The sequence below is a fragment of the Populus nigra genome, chromosome 4, assembly GCF_951802175.1.
Source record: "Populus nigra chromosome 4, ddPopNigr1.1, whole genome shotgun sequence".
Classification (NCBI taxonomy): Eukaryota; Viridiplantae; Streptophyta; class Magnoliopsida; order Malpighiales; family Salicaceae; genus Populus; species Populus nigra.
The window spans coordinates 3,426,918-3,447,865 of NC_084855.1; the positions used below are offsets into that span (position 1 = coordinate 3,426,918).

At 33.5% G+C, this 20,948-nt stretch overlaps 3 protein-coding genes across 3 annotated transcripts; 2 read left to right on the forward strand and 1 right to left on the reverse strand.

The window, feature by feature from the left end:
- Positions 1-5,975: 5,975 nt before the first annotated feature.
- LOC133690950 (FCS-Like Zinc finger 8-like) lies at positions 5,976-8,314 on the forward strand. Its single transcript, XM_062111232.1, has 3 exons — positions 5,976-6,778; positions 6,886-7,731; positions 7,955-8,314. Exons 2-3 carry the CDS (start codon positions 6,926-6,928, stop codon positions 8,022-8,024), a joined length of 876 nt encoding a protein of 291 aa, XP_061967216.1. The 5' UTR covers positions 5,976-6,778; positions 6,886-6,925; the 3' UTR covers positions 8,025-8,314.
- A 3,100-nt stretch (positions 8,315-11,414) lies between these two features.
- Positions 11,415-14,246, reverse strand: LOC133692026 (uncharacterized). The gene is made up of 3 exons (XM_062112682.1): positions 13,983-14,246; positions 11,823-13,854; positions 11,415-11,715 (listed from the first exon to the last, which is right to left on the reverse strand). The coding sequence occupies exon 2, from the start codon at positions 13,553-13,555 to the stop codon at positions 12,893-12,895; it is 663 nt and encodes a 220-aa protein (XP_061968666.1). The 5' UTR covers positions 13,556-13,854; positions 13,983-14,246; the 3' UTR covers positions 11,415-11,715; positions 11,823-12,892.
- A 4,513-nt stretch (positions 14,247-18,759) lies between these two features.
- Positions 18,760-19,263, forward strand: LOC133692913 (uncharacterized). The gene has a single exon (XM_062114087.1). It carries the CDS (start codon positions 18,760-18,762, stop codon positions 19,261-19,263), a length of 504 nt encoding a protein of 167 aa, XP_061970071.1.
- The last annotated feature ends 1,685 nt before the right edge of the window (positions 19,264-20,948 follow it).

Genomic DNA, 20,948 nt, shown 5'->3' on the forward strand with positions numbered 1-20,948 from the left:
GAATTATTTAAGATATTTGTAAAAACTCACATGAAACGAAAGTGCACACATCTCTTATCCAGAGAACCCAAGCTCCGTGGCATAACTGGACTCAGGGTCCTATCACGATCATCAATATTCAACCTTCTCAGGGACCTAGCCAGAGTCCCAGCTCCCTGTAATTCATGTATAACAACAGATCATAGGGAATTCTCCGGTCCGATTACCCTAAAAGAAACCACAGGGCAAACAGTTTCTGAAGAACTGCTGGGCAAGATTGCCTTTGATTATAGCAAGAAGTTAAGCTTGAAGACAATGCCTTGCATGAAACCAAGCCATTTTAAGGCAAAACAAGCGGTCACCAGGAGCAATGGGCCACAAGGTTCTTGGGCCTGTCAGTCAGTTCACAGTAATCAGTTGGGAACGATAATAAAGAGAAAAGGACACTGCCCCTGGGTCAGGTGGAGCCCACCGTTTGTATTGGGATTGAGTTCGGTTCTGAGTGGAGTTAGCTGGGCCCAATACCTTTTTTACGTTACTAAACAGCACAGAGCTTTGTGGCGGTGCAGAGAAGTGTACGTCTCTATAGTCTATGGGCACAGAACCACCCTTGAAAAGCTCCTACCTGTACTTTCTATATGGGCCCACCACCTCTTCAACTCCAATGTAATTTATTTTTTGATATCTTTATATTAAAATATAAAAAAAACATAAACATTTTCAAATATTTGTCATCCGGCATTCAGGCTGCGCTCCGAAAAGCTATTTATGTAACGGTCCGTTTATTCGTTGAAAAGAAATTTTTTTTTTCCGAGAAAATGAATTTAAAAAAAAATGAATTTATAGAAAGTAAATTTTTTTTTATGTTTGGTAGTGTAATGAAAAATAAGTCAGAAAATATTTTTCAGTATTTGATTATGTTATGAAAAATAAGCTGAAAAATAATTTATTAATAATTTTTTTAAAAGTTTACTAAAATAATAAAGAACAAATCTTACAAATTAAAAATTTGAATGAGAATGAAATTGAGAAAAAATATAATTTTATAAATTATCTCAAATAAAATAAATAATAATCAAAATAATAGAGATCAAATAAAAAAATAAAAAAATAAAAGATGAAGAAATTAAAATAATAATAATTAACATTTCATAAATTATTTCAAATAAAATAAGTAACAATCAAAAGAATGAGAACTAAATTTGATACATAAAAATTTTCAATAAAAAAATGATAAGGGAAAAGCAAATAACAATTATAAAAATGAGGACCAAAGTTAATATAAAAAATAATTTTTAAGAGATGAAAGTGAAAAATAAATTTTCAAAACAAAATATATATGGCAATCAAAAGTTTGAGGATCAAAATTGATATAATCAGTAAATAATATGATATTTTTATATTTTTCATAACTTTCAAAAAGTGTTTTCCGTCTAAATTTTTTAGGGAACACTTTCCTGAAAACCAAGCCAAATTTTCTTTTGACTGAAAATTATTTTTCGTTGATTAACTTTTTTAATGACAAACAAACACAAGAAAGTTTTGAAAGTAGTTTTTCGAAAAATGAACTACTTTTCAAGAAACAAACATAGTTTAAGATAGTTATGTGGCTCTAAATAGTTTTTTAAAATTATTATAGTAATTAAAAATTTTAATAGAAAAACATCATTTAAAATTATTTTAATAAAATAACACACTTTCTATCGCACTTGATAAATATGACTTTTATTAAATATCATGTTTCGAAAAAACAACATATAGTAAATTTCCATCCCTAGTTTGTCTTCTCACTTGTAAGATTGGTATTTCAAAAATTATACTCACCCTTTGGATGCCAACTATCTTGCATGCGGATACAACTCTATCCTCACCTTAATTTAATTGATGTTATGGTTTAAAATTGTGATATTAATTAAAATTTTATTAATGTTACAGTTTAGAATTATGATTTTTAAAGGTATATTTTTTTTATTGTGTTAATTCATCTTTTTTTATTTTTTATGCTAATTGCTCAATTTGTCCCTCCAAATAAACCCAGACTAGACCACAAGTTTTTGGATTGAGGTTGGGACCTTTTCATTCTTTCCCGTGTAAAGAACCGGATGATGATCCTCTGAAGACAATGATAAGAAAAAAAAAACTAAAACTAGTTGAAGAACATGTCGATTAATGAAAGTATTTATAGGATAAGATTTTTTAGTGATTGAATCATAAATTGGTTAAGTGTATTTGTAAATACCTCATTTCTTTAATATTAATGTAAACTTTCTCGATGAACAGCCCTGTATATATGCAAAAAGTTTCTTTTTAGGGTTTTTAAGAATCCTTTAATGATAAAGCTAGCAACTTAATAGAGAAAAAAAATAATGAGTACACTCAAAAAGTTTTAAATTCTAAAATTTTGGTTATTCTTGTGTTGAATATCGTATATTTTTAATAAAAAAACATGCATTTTACTTGGTAGTTTAAGCGATATTAATTTATAGTACTTGGACTTTGTTATTTTCTTGGGTGGAGAAGATGAAGAATAATTTCACCATGATTATATTTATGAAGGATAAAATATCTCTTATACAAATATTAATGAGCATCAATAAAAAAAAATAGTTATTATACAAACATTAACAAAAAAAAAAACAAAAAATATCTTCATGTATTTTTATTAAAGGTTGGACTCGGATAATACACCCGAACCTACAAAAAGATACTGAAAATACTAGCGCATGGCTCAAGACGCTGGAGATGCCCAGCAACCAGGCTCGGCTCCGGTGAAAGCTTCTTTTAAGAAAGAAAAGAAAAGATTTATCATGGATCAATATTACATCCAAGAAAATAAAAAGGTCTTAGCACTTGCCTCTACGAGGTCCCATGATCATGAATGCTTCATGGGAAAATACTCACGGGACCAAATCGCTATGATGACGAGGTTGAACAAAGCAGGTATTATAGGGTCACATGCATGATGTTTTTGCACTTTGTTAATGTTTTATATATATATATATAAAAGAGCATAAAAATACCTGGTTAAGATAATAAAAATATAAATAAATTTTCTTGAATTATTTTAAAATTAATTAATATATATATTTTGAAAACAAAAAAACATGTATCATCTATATCACTGTTTTCATTTCTTTTGTTTCAATATAATAATTAAATTCTATTTAAGACAACACTTAATTAATGTTCCGAGAAAAAAAAATTAAAACATGAAGATAAAAAAAAAAATCGTACTTTCTTTTTGAAACAATAAAGATTTATTCCAAAATTATCTTAATTTTTTTTTTAATTTTTGTTTCTCTAACCATACGTGTGTGTGTGGATGTGTCATTTTTACCTAACCCACCGGCCATGCCACCAAAATTTGATGTAAATGACACGAAAACTTTTGGATTTCTTCTTCATGATTAATGGCTTATAATTCAAAAACGATGTTAAAATATTATCTACACTTGTCGTTTTATTTTGGTTAATTTAGAACGTACGCATACAGAAGCCTTTCAAGTGTGCGACATGCGATATATATATATATATATATTGAAGAACACAATTACATTAATATCAAAGCATGGTTAAAAACAATTCCTGATTCTTGCAGCAGATGATGTTTCGCAACAAACAAAGTTACTTACTAGCTCCGAGGAGCGTGGAAGTTTGTAAATATTGTTGTGGTGTACTTCTGTACATGTATTTAGACTAGTTTTCCACATGATGCTGAACGACCCTTAAGCAGTTAATCGAAAACAATGAAGTTTTGGAAACCAGTTTACTTTTAACAACCAATAGTTGGTATTTTATTTTATGCTTTCCTTCTTTTCTTTTTTAAAAAAGAAGAGATTTTGTTTCTGTTTTCAAATTTAGAATTTAAAACAAAAAACCCGAATTAATATCAAATCACTCTGTGATTAACGACATTGGTCTTGAATTTTTATTTAATGATTTGTCAGATATATACACACACAAGGAACCATGAAGCAAGATGCACATCATAGTTTTTAGTCCCGGTCTGATAGCTAGTCCAATTTAAGATTTGAGTTTCAAGTTTTGATTAGGTTGTTCGGGTTAATTTTTTTAAAAAAAATTAAAATGATGTTGTTTTAGTAAAACAATAAAAATCAACAGGTTGTAATCGAGTTTTTGACTAGATTTTATTGGGTTAGCTAGTTTATTGGATCACACTAAAATTTTTTTTCTTTTATTTTTTCTTTAACTTGATCTAGTTTCGGTCCCAAATCAAATATAACTACAAATCAAATAAGTTATAGATTTATCAGAAAAACCGGATTGAGTTTTAAAACAAGGACCAGATACTACAAGAAAAATGATAATGGCGAGTGCATAATTCGAAGCAGAAGGTCAACATTGCTGGAAGCACTTGATTACAAACTTTTTTATTTTATTTTATTTTTATTTAATACAATGATGTCACTGATAGTTACCAATCGAGGGTAGAAAAAAAGCTAGCACAAAGGAGATGATCCAGTGGACAGGCTATGAAGATGAGACATGATGTCATTGGCGTGTTCTTCGGATGAGTGCGTTTATTTCTGCATTCATGACTGGACACGAAGCCAAAAGGCATGAGCAAGAACAAAAATTGCCATCAAGGACAAGAATCGACGGTTTCTATGCCCATCTCGATTTAAAAAAAAAAAAACTAGTTCAGTAATAAAAAAAAATTAAACAAACTAGTTTACTTTAAATAAAAATAACATGGCTAGCTCGTTACCAGAATCATCACAGCCCATTGATTTTATTTCTTTATTATTTATGACTAATTATACATGTAAGGGTATTAAATGTAAATTTATATTTGAAAAAACGCAGTTTAATAGATTACTTGATCAAATAAATTAAAATAAAATAAAATAAAGGGGAAGGTAAAAACATTGGGCGTTGAGACTCGGTTTACACTTCATTATAATAGTTATTAAAGGACCATTCAAGGCTATAATTGTATATTTTTTTTAATTTCTTAAGCACAATATAATAACCAAATATCCTCAAAATCCAAGATTTATAACACTTACAGAAAGGGGCATAACTGTCTTTTGATTTATTCATGCACAATAAATTGACAGCTATATCCTTGGAATCACAATTTTTTTGTTGTTGTTGTTGAATGGAATCACAAAATTTAAATAGTAAGTTCAGGGATTTTTAATTTTTTCCTTAAGTTTTTGTCATTACCAGGTAACCAAGGAAATTTTTATTTTTTATTATCGATTATGAATTATTTAATTCTAAAAAGTTGTTTTTTATCTTTTATTTTCAACTATGAATTATTTAATTCTGAAAAGTTGTTGGTGCTTGTAGTATATGTGTAATTGATTTTTTTTTAATTACTATTTTTTAATTTTTAATACTTCTATGTAATTGTTTTTTTTTAACTTTGATCCTCTTTAAAGGATTATTTTTTAATTTTAGATCCTATTAAAATAAAAATAAATATGTTTAGGAGTTATTTAGATACAACATATATTGATGAAACAGATTTGAGATTTGCAATTTATAACTCTAAAAGCTAATAAAAGCAAAATATTTTATTAATTGTTATTTTTTATACAAATTTTAAGATGAAGTGATTAAAGTTGATATTTAAATTTGCTATACTTTCAAAATGAAAAAAAAAAAGTTAAAAAGTCTTGTTTTAACATTCACAACATCAAGTTAAAAGTAATTTAATCTTGATGATGAATTTTTTTCAACATGGAAAAATTAATGCATGAGGGTTTTAAAAAAAGTTATTTTTCTTTTATTTATTTTTATCTAGTTTAGAAAATTAAATAATATACTAACAATTTTATTTTTTTCTAGTTTGTTTAATATTTTTATTTTTTTCCTTTATTTTTAAGCTTCCTACATTTTTTAACATGGTTTTTGGATTTGCATAGCAAAATGCTGGATTTTACCTCTGAGTCCCTAGCTAGGAAGGCGAGGAGGCTGCATTGTAATAAGTCACTGATTCTCTTTAACACGCTTCTCATTCTCTCTCTCAATTATCTTCTTTCTTTAAAAGGGGCATCCTCAAGGCTGTTTTGTCTTTTAAGGGAAGAACTTTTCTTTTTACAGCTTTCTTTGCCTTCGCAAGTCTGCAAATTTGTGGCGATCTTGTGGGGTTCAAAGTGAATAAAGGAGGAACTGAGAAAGTGAAACTGATGCCAACCCAAGAATGAAAACCCACCAATAGTTGAAAGTAGAGAGGATGCCGTAGCTTTCCTCACTTTATTTTTTGCTTTATAGTGATGATTGCTTGTTTTCGTTTTCATGGGGATTTGAAAAAATCCAAAAACATTTTAACCGTTCTTCCAGAAACAACTTAGTTTCGAGTACATAGAGATACATTAGTACCACTGCTTTTTCTGTAAATGACTATCGGGCTGTTCTTCATGTCTGCTGCAGATCATGTGGCTTGCATGCGACCCCATTAAGATGGGGAATTGATTCCTGTTCTAGTTGAGATAAGAAAAAAAAAATAGGACAAAAGACAAGAGTTGGAGGGAAAACATCGGTTTTTCTCTTGTCTTTTTAGTGTTCAGTCATGGAGGCTACAGAGATTTAGAAGTTAGTTTCAAGTCCCAATAGAGCGTGTGCTGTCAGTTTTTTTTTCCTTCTGGTTTCTGTGATTTGTACCGTGGATAGCTAGATAGCAAGCTTTTGCGTTAGTTTTTCGGGAGTAAAAAAAGGGATTGGTTTTTTGTTCTTTCTTTTGAAGCCTCTAAAGGTAGTTCTTGTGCCTATCACTTGCAGCAATTCTCGGTGATCTCTTGGATCGTATTTAACCCTCCAATCATTTCAGGTGAGAAGTAATCTTATCTTCAATATATCTAGTAAGGGCCTAAGGCACTCTTCTTCATATTGGTAAATGTTAAACTAATTTCCTTAATCTTCGTTTTCTTTCGGCAGTGAATTTGGGGTGCTGAGAAACATCTAATACGAGGTAGGTATGCTGAGGAATAGATCTAGAGCTGTGACCAGCAAGCAAACTTTAATGACTGACCACAATAGTGCTCAATCAACTTCCAATCAGAATTGCACTAAGCCAACAACATCTTTTCTCGTTTCTCCAAGGTTCAAAGCTTTCACCTTTAAGGGTCTCCCTGAAGCTGAACCCGTGATGAGTCCAACTTCAATTCTTGACACTACTAAACCATTCTTCCCTTTCAAAACCCCCTTTTCTAATGTCATAAACCAACCTAAATCCCCTAAAGTTTTCTCAGAGTACAAACACTCATGGGACAAATCAGACTCAAAGGGCATTGGTCTTGCACTTATTGATGATACACCAAGCTGTGGCAAAGTATCCATCAAAGAGAACGAAAACCATTTTTCTAAACCCAGTAACAGAACGGTCTTGTTTGGCACCAAGCTCAGAGTTCAAATCCCACCACAGCCAAATTCTATACTATTTCCAGTCGAGTCACCTAAATCTCCAGGCGACTTTGGAATTGAGACCTCCAGGAACTCACAATTCTCTGCATCTCCTTCAGTCCATTCTGGCATCCAATCAAAGGATTCTCCTCGGGTGTTCACGGGATGCATATCAATGAGTGAAATGGAGCTCTCTGAAGACTATACATGTGTCATAACTCATGGGCCTAATCCAACGACCACTCATATTTTTGATAACTGCGTTGTGGAGAATTATTACTCTTTATCGGATATGTCCAAATCTGAGCCCAGGAGTTTCCTTAGCTCCTGTTACACTTGCAAGAAGAATCTTCAACAGAAAAATGACATTTACATCTACAGGTTGGGACCGTTTTATTTCTTTTAAGAGATGCAACTTGTCTCTCTCCCTTTTATGCCGTTGCTAAGTTCAGTTTGACAGACCAACTAGTCTCCAAAAAGAACTGCTTTTAGTATTCTCATCTGATTTTTATCATATTCTTTTCTAGTCCGCTTAACTAATATCTCTGACCCAAATTAACCACTGCCACTATGGGCCTAATTGTCTATTATCCTTTCAATGCAGAGGTGAAAAAGCTTTCTGCAGTCAGGAATGCCGTTGCCAAGAAATGTTATTAGATGAAATAGAGACTTGAGAAGTTGAAAGACGCTTCGGGAAAAAAGTTCTTGACATTTTGTCCTGCGTCACAGCTCTCAAAAGTTGATGAAAACTTAGCATATCATGTCAGTTTGGCCATTCTTCATTATGCTCAGTTGAGAACGATTGATTATGCTCAAATTGGGTGCTATTTCCTTCTCCTTCTCCTCTTTTTTTTTACCTTCTCAACTGCATATAGAGATAAAGAGAGGGTGAGATACTGTTGCAGAGTGGATTTTGTTGTCTATCAAGATCATTGCTAATTAATTTGATTGCCTAGTTTTCTCTTTTGGCACTCTATGGATGATGATGATGTATGGTGACTGAAAAGCTGTCTACAACTATTTATTCTCTTACCCTCTCTAACATACATCAATCAATCACGATACATTACTGAGGTTGTCCGATTATTTCACCGAGGAAGATTCTCAACCTGTGGGTTATTACTTCTTATCCTCTCGGCCCGTTTAATATTGTTAGCCTGTTTAGTATTGTTTCCGTGTTTTTATTTATTTTTATTTTTTTAGTTTTAAATATTTTTTTATGTTTTTAAATTATTTTGATATGATAATATTAAAAATAAAATTTAAAAAATAAAAATTATATTTTTAATATTTTTTTAAAAAATAATTTTTAACTTTCAGGAGCTGTTTTTGTTGATAAGCATGAATATTAGTTGAAAACTAAAACTGACCTTTTCAAATTGGTAGATACAAAATCAGGTTTTTTTCCCAACCAATACTTGATTAACCAAACAATAATAACGTGAACTAGTTGAAAACTTGGATAAGTAGGCGCACAATTTTCTCTTCCAACTTATAAATTATTTGATGAGATAATTTTACTTTGTGTCATGCATAGTTATTATAAGAATCAATTTAGAAACGTGTTCGAGTTGAGATTTGAGTTGGGGAATCTATCAGAGATTTGATTATTTAAAAAAAAATATTTAAAAAATAAAACAATACTGTTTTGATAAAAAAGTTAAGTTTTTCACCCATCCGAGTACTGGATTAACCTGTTAGGCTATTCTGCTTTTTATAACTTGTTGTCAAGTGATCCAAGATTAAAATTATGCATTCTTTAGTGAAATTTAGGAGAGGAATTTGCTGGAAATATATCTTGTCGATGCATCTCTCTTCATGTATCCCAACTCGACCAATGAGCAAAAACTACTTAGGAAGGGTTATACGAGTTAGAAAGCGAAACAACACTGGTCCCAGACGATTGTGTACTTGATCAAACATTAATTATACTCTCCTCATAACAAAAACAAATGGACTTCGACAAATAAGGAAGATGATCAAGAGTCAAATGAACTGAAGTCTTCGTGCACCTTCTTCTCTTCTTTGTTTTACACTTGTAATACAGCTTTTAGCACACGTGATGTAGCTAATTAGGCCGTCATAAAAAATTATTAAAAAAGCTATCCATTCCACAAGTTTTACGTACCTTTTCTGTGGCGGCGTTTGTTTTCAAGTCAAATTAAAACGGCGAGCTGCCACCTCCTTCTTCTCTGATTCTCGTTTCACCAAGGAGGGGAGAGGATAGATTATGAGCATTCACATATTTCCATGTTTCTCTATAAAATATGAAGCAAATACGACCACGTACATGGCTAATGTAGTGTGAACATAGAGATTCAATGAACTGGTGAAGGATGCTAGGGGACCATTGCAGAGCAAGCCAGCATGAAAAAAGGAGTTGAAGTTTCTCAAAGAAACTGTCCTCTTAAGAATTGATAGTCGTAGTAAACGTTTAAATTGTCGAGCTTGGAAAGGCTGTGGAACGGACCAGTGCTACTAGCCTGCCCAGTTGTAAACACTTGAGCAGCGAGGGGTATAAGAAGAAAAAAGAAGAATCATAACCCGTCTGGAAATAAAAAAGAACGAAAAATAAAGGGAAAAAAGCAGTAAAAAGAAACATGGAGGATGAGCTCAGAGCTCGACGGCCAGCTAGCGTGTGTGTGGCGAAAGTGAGAAATAAGGTCTAGACGCTTTCGTGCTTGGTTGATTATATGTTTTTGACGGAAGGAGGCTTTTGATGGTGCCGAATGAAATTCTAAGGATTGTTAGCGGACTTGAGCCTCGCCAAACACCAAAGAAACAGGGTAAGAGAAGCATCATTATCGCCAACTTATGCTCAGTAAACACTGGTTGAAATCCTGATGAACGCTGAGAGATTCTACAAGGCTTCCCACGATCAATAGCAGATGTCTTTTACTGTAGCTCACGTCAAAGATGACCATTATTTTGGCCTTGATTGCAACATTTAAGATTTCAATATGTACTTCACCGTTGATGTTTACTGAATACCTCATCTCATTATAAAAAAAAAAAAGAAGTGAGATTTCAAATAAATGAAGGAAAACCCTATAACTGAAGAAAACCATTAGAAACCTACCAAGCTGATTAGCAAGTGAAGCATGGGCAACAAATGGCTAGCACATTATCATGAAAACCTCCCTTTTATTTTCCACACAACAAGTCAGGCTTCATTTTTTTGCATGCACATTATCATGTAAAATCTTGATGTTATACGTGTACAGATAACACATTTTCACGAACAGCTCTGACCACTGAAACAAACTCTCACGAAAGCGCCATTAAATCTGTTGACAGTATATATATCCTGGCAAAGGAACTTCTTAACAATTTCCATCCAGACACTAATTCACGTTTTACTATACCGAATAAAATATTGTGATAAGGTGTCCCTGCTAAACCGAAATTGAATCCCAGTGACTGGTGTAGCCCCGTATCAAATAGACGCTATATGGTGAGAGAAAAAATAAATATAAATTATTTTGATATATTTTAAGCTAAAAAATACACTTTTAAAACACACCATCAAAAATACCAAACCCACTTAGCAGATTGCCAAGAACTGTCACAACGAAGTCAGGGCAACTAAAGTTATCAAGGGACAATGGTTCAGTGAAACTAGTTTATTTCTTACATGCCCGCATGTTTTCAAATTATTTTGGGTTTACAATTTAAGTACTCGTAAAAAATGACAGACTCTGAAATCTAACTAATGTTCGTATTGTGAAACCTGTGCATATGAGAATTTCTTTTTGGAGAGAAACTTAAGGAGACCACGTTATTTTGCAGGGCAAACACAAAACAGCAAAAGGAGAAAAAGCTAGGAATGTTATGGTGCCAGAAAGAAATGATTATGGATGCACATTAAAATGGAAGATACCAAGATCGTAGTTCAAATATAGTAAACTTCAATCAAGAAACGCTATCCAAGAACAAACCGTGATGGCCATTTATCTAAAACTGCACTCAATACTAGTTTGGGTAGAGACAAACTCATGCAAAAGCATCCAACCAATTGTACCCTTCAATATATCCATAATATAATTTTGATGACAAAAATCAGCTTCATCCAAACACAAGAAAGAAACGATGCAATAAACTTTGATACATTGAAGTCTGGACACATAATGACATAGTAAACACAACATTGATCCAACAGCACGCATAACTCGACTAATGAAAGGGGCTCCTGGTACACAAGACAAACAGCAAGACACATGTTGCACTAAAGTCTTGGTCACAAGTGACAAGTAATAGAAAACACGTAAGGTTGAACCCTAATAAGACTTAACTTTTAGGACTACATCTATCACGAACATGTCCTCCTACAACTGCCTCCTGATATGTTCTTGGACAAGCAGCTGCCTGGAACACACATGTTGAGTAAACATCAGTAACAATCAATTGATATTTAAAAAACAATATAATTTACTTTGTCAAAGCATTCAAGATGAAGACTGGTAAACTATTACCTTGGCTTGGCGTGGTCGACAATCTCCAAGGAATATACACATCATCGTAGGCAAAGAAGAGGCCCAATTACCTGCTCAGAATAACAAGAAACTGATAGGCTTGCAGCAGGACAGAGCAACACAGATAGGATTGATCTTAGAAGACCAAAGGAGCAGAAGACACTAACAGCTGCTTTCAGTTCCTCTTCCCACTTTTCCCTCTTAAAAAACAGAAAAGATGGCCAAGGAGAAACAGCACCCATGCAGGGTGTGCAAGGAGTTAGAGCTAACTAAAGATGAAATGGTGTACAGGGAATTAGAGCTACTTAGAGAAGAAAGAAAGAAATGGTGAATATTTATATAAGAGGAGTTGATTGTTGAGAGGTGCTGAAGCAAGGAAACGGTCACAAGAAAACAGATCATCTAGGTTGCCAATTGAGGCAATTCTATACTAGGAATCTAAGAGGCTAATTAATGATAGCAATTGAAAGTGTAGTTGGAAAAAGAAGGTGGAATTGAAACAACGAAAAGAAAGTCAAGATATGAAAATAAGACAGAAACCTAGGGAACTACAAGACTAATCAAAGTCGCAATGCAGTATATACATTGTGTTTGATGCTATAGGTCTAAATTCTACTCAAGAGCTAGAGTAGAGCTAATAAACATCCCACAAGGAGATTATGCAAATAGATTTGCATCGTTAGGGCATGATAGAATTGAAAATAGTAAGTTGCCCCGTCCCTCTGAAGAAATGACATTCTCTTTAACTTCATTTTAAGTTCCCTTCTGCTTCTCGAAAGTATTGGAGTCAGCTTCCATCCGCTTCACATTGTCCAAATTACAATTAACCTGCCTCATCTTAGCTCCAAAGTCATGTACTTGGGAAGCCTGCCTGCTTGCCTTGCAACCAGATCACTACGGGTCACAAATCAGTTTCTCAGTGTAACATCAGAAATTATTGACCCACCAAGCCAAGACTGTTTCCGCCGCCACCAAAAGCTAAACAAACCGACACCACTGGCTGCTTTATTCATCTATATACATCTAACGCTGAAATTCACTATTTACAGGAGCAAAAAGCCCCTTAAGCTTCACTCATCCGCCACATCAAGGTTGAGAATGCGACGCAGAGTCTTTGTCGCAGAGTCAGCACTAAGAAACAAATCTTTCATAGATGGGCTATGCTCCCTAGAAGGAGAAGCTGGTGCAGACTTGGCAGTTGGCTGCACATTAAAATCACTACCATGGTTCACAGGTAAATCAAGGGACACTGTTCGCTTTGGTGGCCTCATTGAGAACTTGGGAATCGGCAAAGAACTAGGTGGTGGAGAATTCGAATACGCCGGACCAGCCCAACGCTCCGAGAAGGGTAAATTCTCATTCCCAAAACCCATGTCCTCAAAAAAAGATGTCTCCTTTCTAGGAACTGTGACATTAATGGTTATGGGAGAGCTTTTCGAAATGGTCTTAAAGTGACCATTGTCAACAGGATGAGAATTAAATTGAGACTTCATAGCAGGTGATGGTGTTTTTGGAGAGTTAGAAGTGGGAGGAACATGGCTGGTGATTTTGGTTACAGTGGTAGTGGAAGCCTGAAATGGGGTTGGGAGTATCCCGTCCCTGGTATGAAAAGTCCTGCAATTGATATCCTTAAAGTGCTTAGAAGGTGAAGTCCCAAATTTACCAGGCCCATTTGACCTAACTTTGGTGTAGTACTGATTCTTGTGTTGAGCCACAACAACAAGCGTCTCCATAATTTGAAATGCTCACCAATTCAGCTGCTGTACTCTTTCAGCTAAAACCCAATTCTAACAAAATCCCTCTAAAAATCAAAACTTCTACGGTTAAATCTGAAGCAAATTCACAGCGAAAGTTCTAGATCTCCTCCATGACAAATCCAAATCAAGCATCACAAGATTCAAAGCCAGCTTTTAACAAAAATAAAACTATATTCAGAACCTGATTAGATAAGATCAAAACGGATAGGATCGGATCGGATCGGATCGGAGTCCTCTCCCAGTTAGAAACAAAGATCACAAACCCCTTCACCAAGCTGTAAAAAACGCAGCATGAGTCGCATCAGAAAGATAAACCAAAAACCCTACTTGAAACTCGAAAAAGACAACAACTTCACCATAATCCCAACAACAAAGTGAAACAAGACAGAGTAAATCAACTCACCGGTTAAAGACACTATATCAGTGACAAAGCTCAGAGAGAGAACATGGAGATCCAAAGGGAAACAGAGTTTGATTGTTATCGTGTTAATTTTGGGCTGGTTTTTTGCTTTCTGTAGAGCGGGGAGGGGGGAGGGAGAGGAAGAGACCGAGTGGGCAGTCAAGAAATGAAGGAAGGAGACAGAATCCACGGATCTGAAATGACTCTCCAGAGTCTTTTACACACCTGCTTACTTTCTTCCTCTGTGAGACAGAGAGTAGGCTGACACTGTAAGGTTTGGTAAGTAGGCATGGTTTCCAACTGATTTACGAGAATGACATTGCGGATTTTTAAGTCTTTAATTGGATGATTATTACTCGCTTGATGACTATCTTGCCCTTTCGACTCCTGGATTTCTGTACCTTTTCTTTCGAGTCTTTTCTTGGTGATGGAAAATTCGACCTTCTCTTGCAAGGTTTTTTAATTTAGTTGCATGAATAAATAATAAGAGACGGTGGTGATAAAATATATTTTTTAAAATATAACAATTTATTTTAAATTTATTATTTATTTTATACCTATTTTTTGTTTTTCTAATATTTTTTTATCATGATACATTAACCAAATTAAATACAATCTTTCAATTATTTTACTTTTAATTTTAGTTTTGGAATCAAACACAAGAGTTGTTTCATCCATATAAAAATATAAAAATATAATATTGAATAGAAGATATTAGATTTGACTTATAATATATTATTTAAAAAGTAGAAAGCAATCTTATTGATACCTGGGATTTATTAGTTAATTAACTTTGTGATGTAATTTTTATTTCGGTGTTAACTTTGCTTCAAATTATAATAATATATCTATTACGTTAATGTTATTTTAACAACTATGAAATAATTTGTTTTATTTTATAAGATAAGAAAATAAAAATAACTTATTGATTTCTTATATTTGCTTTGTTATTGTTTTTTAACAATTATCTTTCATGTTTATCTTCTTTAAGCTAATGGGTCCCTCATTTTTTTATATATATAATTCTTCAATGTATTTAAAGATAGAAATATGAAATGATTCAACAAACAAAAAATAATAAGCACATTGCTTCGCAAACATGTCGAGAATTTGCACCTCCCTTGCATGCAAAAATTCAAATTCATAAAATCATGAGGGGTGTAGCTTAGTCAATTAGATTATAGGTTAGCTATTTGGAAATTATCAATTTAAATTTTATAAATTTCAGAGTTATTAGAGGCATGTTAAAACTAGTTGCATTATGATTAGGATATGTTTGATGAATCCCGGTTGTTAAGGGATAGTTTTTTTTGTTTTTTGTCTTGTTCATTTGCTAGTATACCACACGTCTAGAAAGTTGTTGTATGGATTGTATATTTTTAGTATTTCTGTTATTGTTAAGACTATTTAAAAATCAATTCTTATATCTAATAAAATAAGAGTTTTATCATCTCAAACACTTAAATTTTTAATAAGATTTATATAATTATTAATTTTAAAATTTATAAAATTAATTAAAATTTATATAAATTAACTCCGATACTTATATTATTAATAAAAAAACACGAATAGTAGAGAACAAAAACTTTTTGACCGAAGACGAGGAAAGTAAAGTATATCAACTCCCTTTCGGCGTCCCCTGAAAGAAGGATATTTCAGCCATTTTACCCTCCCAATATTAAACTATCCCAAAAAATATATCGCTCGGGCATATATGTAAGGAAAAGAGCGCATGTGCTGGGACCCACAAAAGCCATGCCCAAGAGTTGGTCCCCGAGCATCAGGACAAGAGGATAGAGATAAAAAGGCTAGTGGGTGCATAGTGGCAATAGCCATGGGCTTGGACTCCGATCGCATTCCATGTCCCCACTTCCAGGTGTCTGTTTCCGGGGGACGAGACCTGGTTCCTTCCGTTGCAGGCAGCCGGTTGATAAAAAGTTGGTAAAGAATAAAGAGAGGCCAGTGAGGAGGTTCTTTGCTTGGTGGCCTTGGAAAGCAAGTCCAAGAAGAACGTTTTGATTCATCTTCAAGATTGCACGCCGAAAGGGATGCCGAACACACCCTTGCTTTAAGATGCCATGTTCCGGTTCCCCAGAAAACCATCAAATTGCCTTCAATGAGAAATTTCATCTGTCCAGCGTGGTCCAGACGTGATGAATTTCCGACAAATATAAAGAATATTTCTTGATTCTTTATCTGGAAGGAACTAGTTGAGCCACTTTCTTGATTTCCAAATCGAATTTTATCCACTCATGCATCATAGCATGGGAGGCAGAAGGCCTGGAATACTTTGTGCATGTATCAGCTACTTTCACTCCTTTATTTTAGTTGAGAGTTGAAACGAGGAGAGTGGAAAATGCAAGAGAATATAAATAAATTAGTAGGATGTCCAGTTGGGTAGATTTTGATTGATCGCTTATTTATAAATAAGTATTATTTATTTATTATCGTATTAATAATTGGATGATTTAAATTTATTTTATATTGCATTCAATTTTAATGATCAACTCTTATTTATTTTTTAAATCAATATTACATTATTTCAGAGTTTTATTAGTGAGAATTGAATCGAAAGATAATAAGATTTAAACTATTTATAATTTAGCCCTTGTATTATCATTAATTTTTAAAAAATTTAAGGGATCCATGGTAGTTGATCTTAGCATTCTATTAGTTTGAGTAAAAAAAAAAAACAGGAAGAGAAATGGGTCGGCTAGATAAAAAAAATTCTACGGGCCATGACAGCCAGCCGGACTTTTTAACACCGAGCTATCGGTGCAGTCACCAGAACGGAACAAGGCTGGTCTTTCTCCTCGTCCAACGACAGAGATTGACAAATGCCTTCCAGTCGGGCTTGCAAATTGGGCTTCAAAGCATGACGTACCCACACACACGGATCCAACTTTTGAGCATGGGTTTACAAGCCCGAACATACATGCGCACACATACTTTTTTCTTAGTTTTTTTTTTAAACTCCAAATGATCAACAGTGATTTTACATGTATTTTGTTTTTTTAATATATTTAGAATATAAAATAGTCTATATAACTATTGATAATATTTTTTCTCATCTTATAAAATCCTATACAGTTACATATTGAGGTGTTTACTTAAAAAACATTGCGAGAACCAACATTTATTAGGGGCGAGAAAAAAACCAAATGACTAAAAAAACCAGAAACAAATAATCGAAAAAATCGAATCGTAAAAAGAAACCAATTAAATCGATTAAAATTTTAAAAAAACAGATCGATTCAGTTTCGGTTTCGGTTTTATAAACCTGAAACCAAAAAAATTAAACCGAACTCAAGCAGGAAAAAAACCGAGCCAAGTCGGTTTGAACCGGTTTTTGTCAAAAAAAAGAACCGAACCGAAACCGGTTGATTTGAACCGGTTTTTTTTTTAAATTGGTTTGGTTATTTTTTAAAATAAAAATCAAATCGAATAAATAATGATCACCTCTAACTTTTATACACGATTTTTTTTCCTTCATAATTTATGCTAGGATTCAAACCCCAAATAAAATAATAATTCAACAAGCAAATCCACTCACGTAGTACGTACCATCAAGACTGAATTTCAAAGAAAAGTTAATAACTATTTCTATTAATTTCAAAGAAAAGTAAATAAAAATCCCAGTGTGCGTGGATATATTGATTAGCAATTGCTAGACAAGGGCAATTTTGTTTTGTTAAATTACACTTAGTATTATAATATTAACCATGTAGTAACAAAATACGAAAGAGATATTAATCGAATATATAAAAAGTAATGAATAAGGACGAATTCATTCAGCCAACAGAAATTTCGATGTTCCTGGCTAACTGGCTTCATCAGGCGCGGCAGGAAGCTTCCTTCGCTGTCCCGAGCAGCCTCACAGATCACAATCCATTCGAAAATTGCAATTTGTATATACATGGATGGAAACGTGAATTTAAGAAAGCTTTTGATATGATAAATCAAAGACAATTTAAACGTTTAGTTAAACCGCAAACCTACGCACCTACCTATTTTTTTTAAACCGTCCTGGCTCAGTCTCCACAGGAGTCGGTCGTGGCAATATTTCATTAATTTATTAGGCTAAGTTTATCTTTGTATCCTAATCATAAATTTAAAAATATTTAATCAATTGATATACAACTATTCCCATTAAAAATTATAATTTTATTTTTTATTTTTTTAAATCATGACAACAAAAGCTACTAGATACCAAACACATATTTTTTATAAGGTAATTATTAAAATAGTTTATTGTTTAAAAATATATTAAAATAAAAATATATCAAAGTAAATATTTTTAAAATTTTATTTTTAATATCATATCAAAAACATAAAAAAGAATATTAATTTAAATTTTTTAAAAATATATATTTAAAAAAAACAAAAGCGAAATTATTACAAACACCCGTAATCTCGGTCTGCACGAGCACGTCGAAGATTGGTTCCTCCGTCCAATCTAGCATAGTCTAACACTGCACTATTCTGTTGCTACGGTAGGAAATCTGAACCACAGAATTACATCTACTCTCATCGCTGATTCTGGAGTTTTATGTAACGGCAGAGCTAGATAGCTACGTGGTAAACTTTCACTGGTCCTCAATCTTTGTCTGCAACCAAAGGGTCCCATACCGCAAGCGCCTTAAAAAAGACCTTCTCTGCTCTTCCATCTCTGCAAAAGATCCCTTCTTGTTTTCCAATTCTTGATTTTCTCACCATTAAAGCGTTCTCAGATCAAGAAACCCTGAATTAATTTCTTCTTGTTATCAAAACTTCTCAACAAATGAAGGTCCACCCGACTCCAAAGAAGCGAAGCATTACCACCACCCAATACAATGATGCTTCTCGCACCCTCACCCCAAACGCAAAGAAGCTAAAAAGACTTCCTCATGTATTTGCTAGAGTACTGGAACTTCCATTCCACTCAGACACTGACGTTTTGGTCCAAGAAACTCCAGATTCTTTCCGTTTCGTGGCAAACAGTGAGAACATAACCATTCCCGATGATTATCAAGCCCACGCAGTTGAGATATTTCCAGGGCTGACAAAGATCGTGGTAATTAAAGAAACAGACAGCGGTGATCATTATCCTTCCATGGATGAACTTGAAATCGACACGTGGAGGTGCCGGCTCCCGGCCACGGTGCGCCCGGAGATGGCGAGTGCGAGGTGTATTGAAGGACAGTTGGTTGTTACTGTTCCAAAGACCCTGAATTTGGAGAATTTTGCTGGTGGGCAAAATGTTGACGACGAAGCAAATATAAGTTGGCTTGATGGATTGCTTTGACCTCTGTTCTATGTTAGGATTGCCGGAGATCACTTGATGTCATCATGATTTTTAATAAATGTAGAGTTCACCGTGTAGAATAAAGGTTCTGTTGATCAGGGTTGAACTTTTTGTTAAGATCTTGAATAAAAGCATGTTCTACATTGGTTAATTGCGCAAGTCTCTCAAACAGTCATGACTCCGCATCGTCACGGTTTCTTCAATCCCGGGAGATCCCGGTCTTTGCCTCTTTTCTTTTTCTTTTTCTTTTTCACTCGGAAAAAGTTATTTTACGACGAGTCAAAATATTTTGATAAGATTTTAAAAAAAATCTTAATAAATAAAATGGTTTTCACAAACAATAAGTTTAAAGAATTTAAATATGGTATTCAGCCAAATTTAATGCAACTTGGGTTTCGCCATTTATATTTGGCTATCAGTTAAGTTCAAGATAGTATTAGTCTGACAAATATTACAGATTCAATCACTTAAGTTTAAGACAGTGTGGATGCGACAAACATGTCAAATCTAAAGAGTTTGGATTTGACAATCAATCAAGTCCGAAATAGCGCAGGTCTGAAAAACATGTCAGACTCAATAAATACCCCCTGAACCATTCAGTTAAGAGTTCATAACTTTTTATCTCGTAAGATAAACTCTTATAGATTTCAGAGTATTAACTCACTTAAGACTCAAGAACAAACATCTTTATTCCTTGAATATATGGTTCTTTTAAGTCATTTATTACCTTAAGACATCTATTGCATTTTTCTATATATACTGACTTTATCGTCGAAGAATATTTAAGTCCCTTCGGTTGGGATTGTCTTTGCAAGTACTTAAGATTTTGCTATAAACCTGTAATTCCTTAGACTAAAAGGAAGAAATCCAAGTACTTGAACATATTGATTAACCATTATCTCAAACACTAAAAAATATATTATTTACATATCTTGGATTTTGGGACATTATTAATGGCGTCATCTATGGGAAATACATTTAAAAAGTCATATATAACTTTATTGTTTAAATGTTTTTCTTTAATTATCATTATCAATGGTAGATAATCAGGACACTTTTGTGATAGGGCTAGTTATTGATCTCCTGTACAGCCAATCATTCAACAACTCATGAAACAAATATAGCTTCTTACCCGAACAATAATGGAAAATCAACAAGTGAGAGAAAATCCATCTCAACGTATCTCAGCTTCTCCTCAACAAGTTGCTGCATCTCACCACTCACCTCCACGATAGGAAGCTCCACTTAGTGTCCGTAAAAGATTACACTATCCAGGAGAATGCAGATAAAATGATCCAATAGAAGGCCTTCAACCTTATGGCTCATCGAACCATTCAATGAGCATACACACTCTTATGATGCTTGGGCATGAAGTGCTTTTCTAGGCGTCCATCAAGGCAACGTAAGAAAAAATTTATTCGTCCATCACCCATCCTACGTTAGAGACTTCAAATTTCCCTGAACCCGATAGGCGTAGGAGTGACAAATAGCTAGAAGAAGAACTCATCCAAAAGAATGTATGCACTCTTCATCGGATCATATATTTTCCTCTATCCAGACATATGTTGAACACCCACATACTTAAAGACTACATCACCATCAAAATGACAATAGATAATTATAATGAGCTTATAAATCCTAGAAAACATATAAAAAATACACGTAGCAGTTTAGAGCTAGTTACT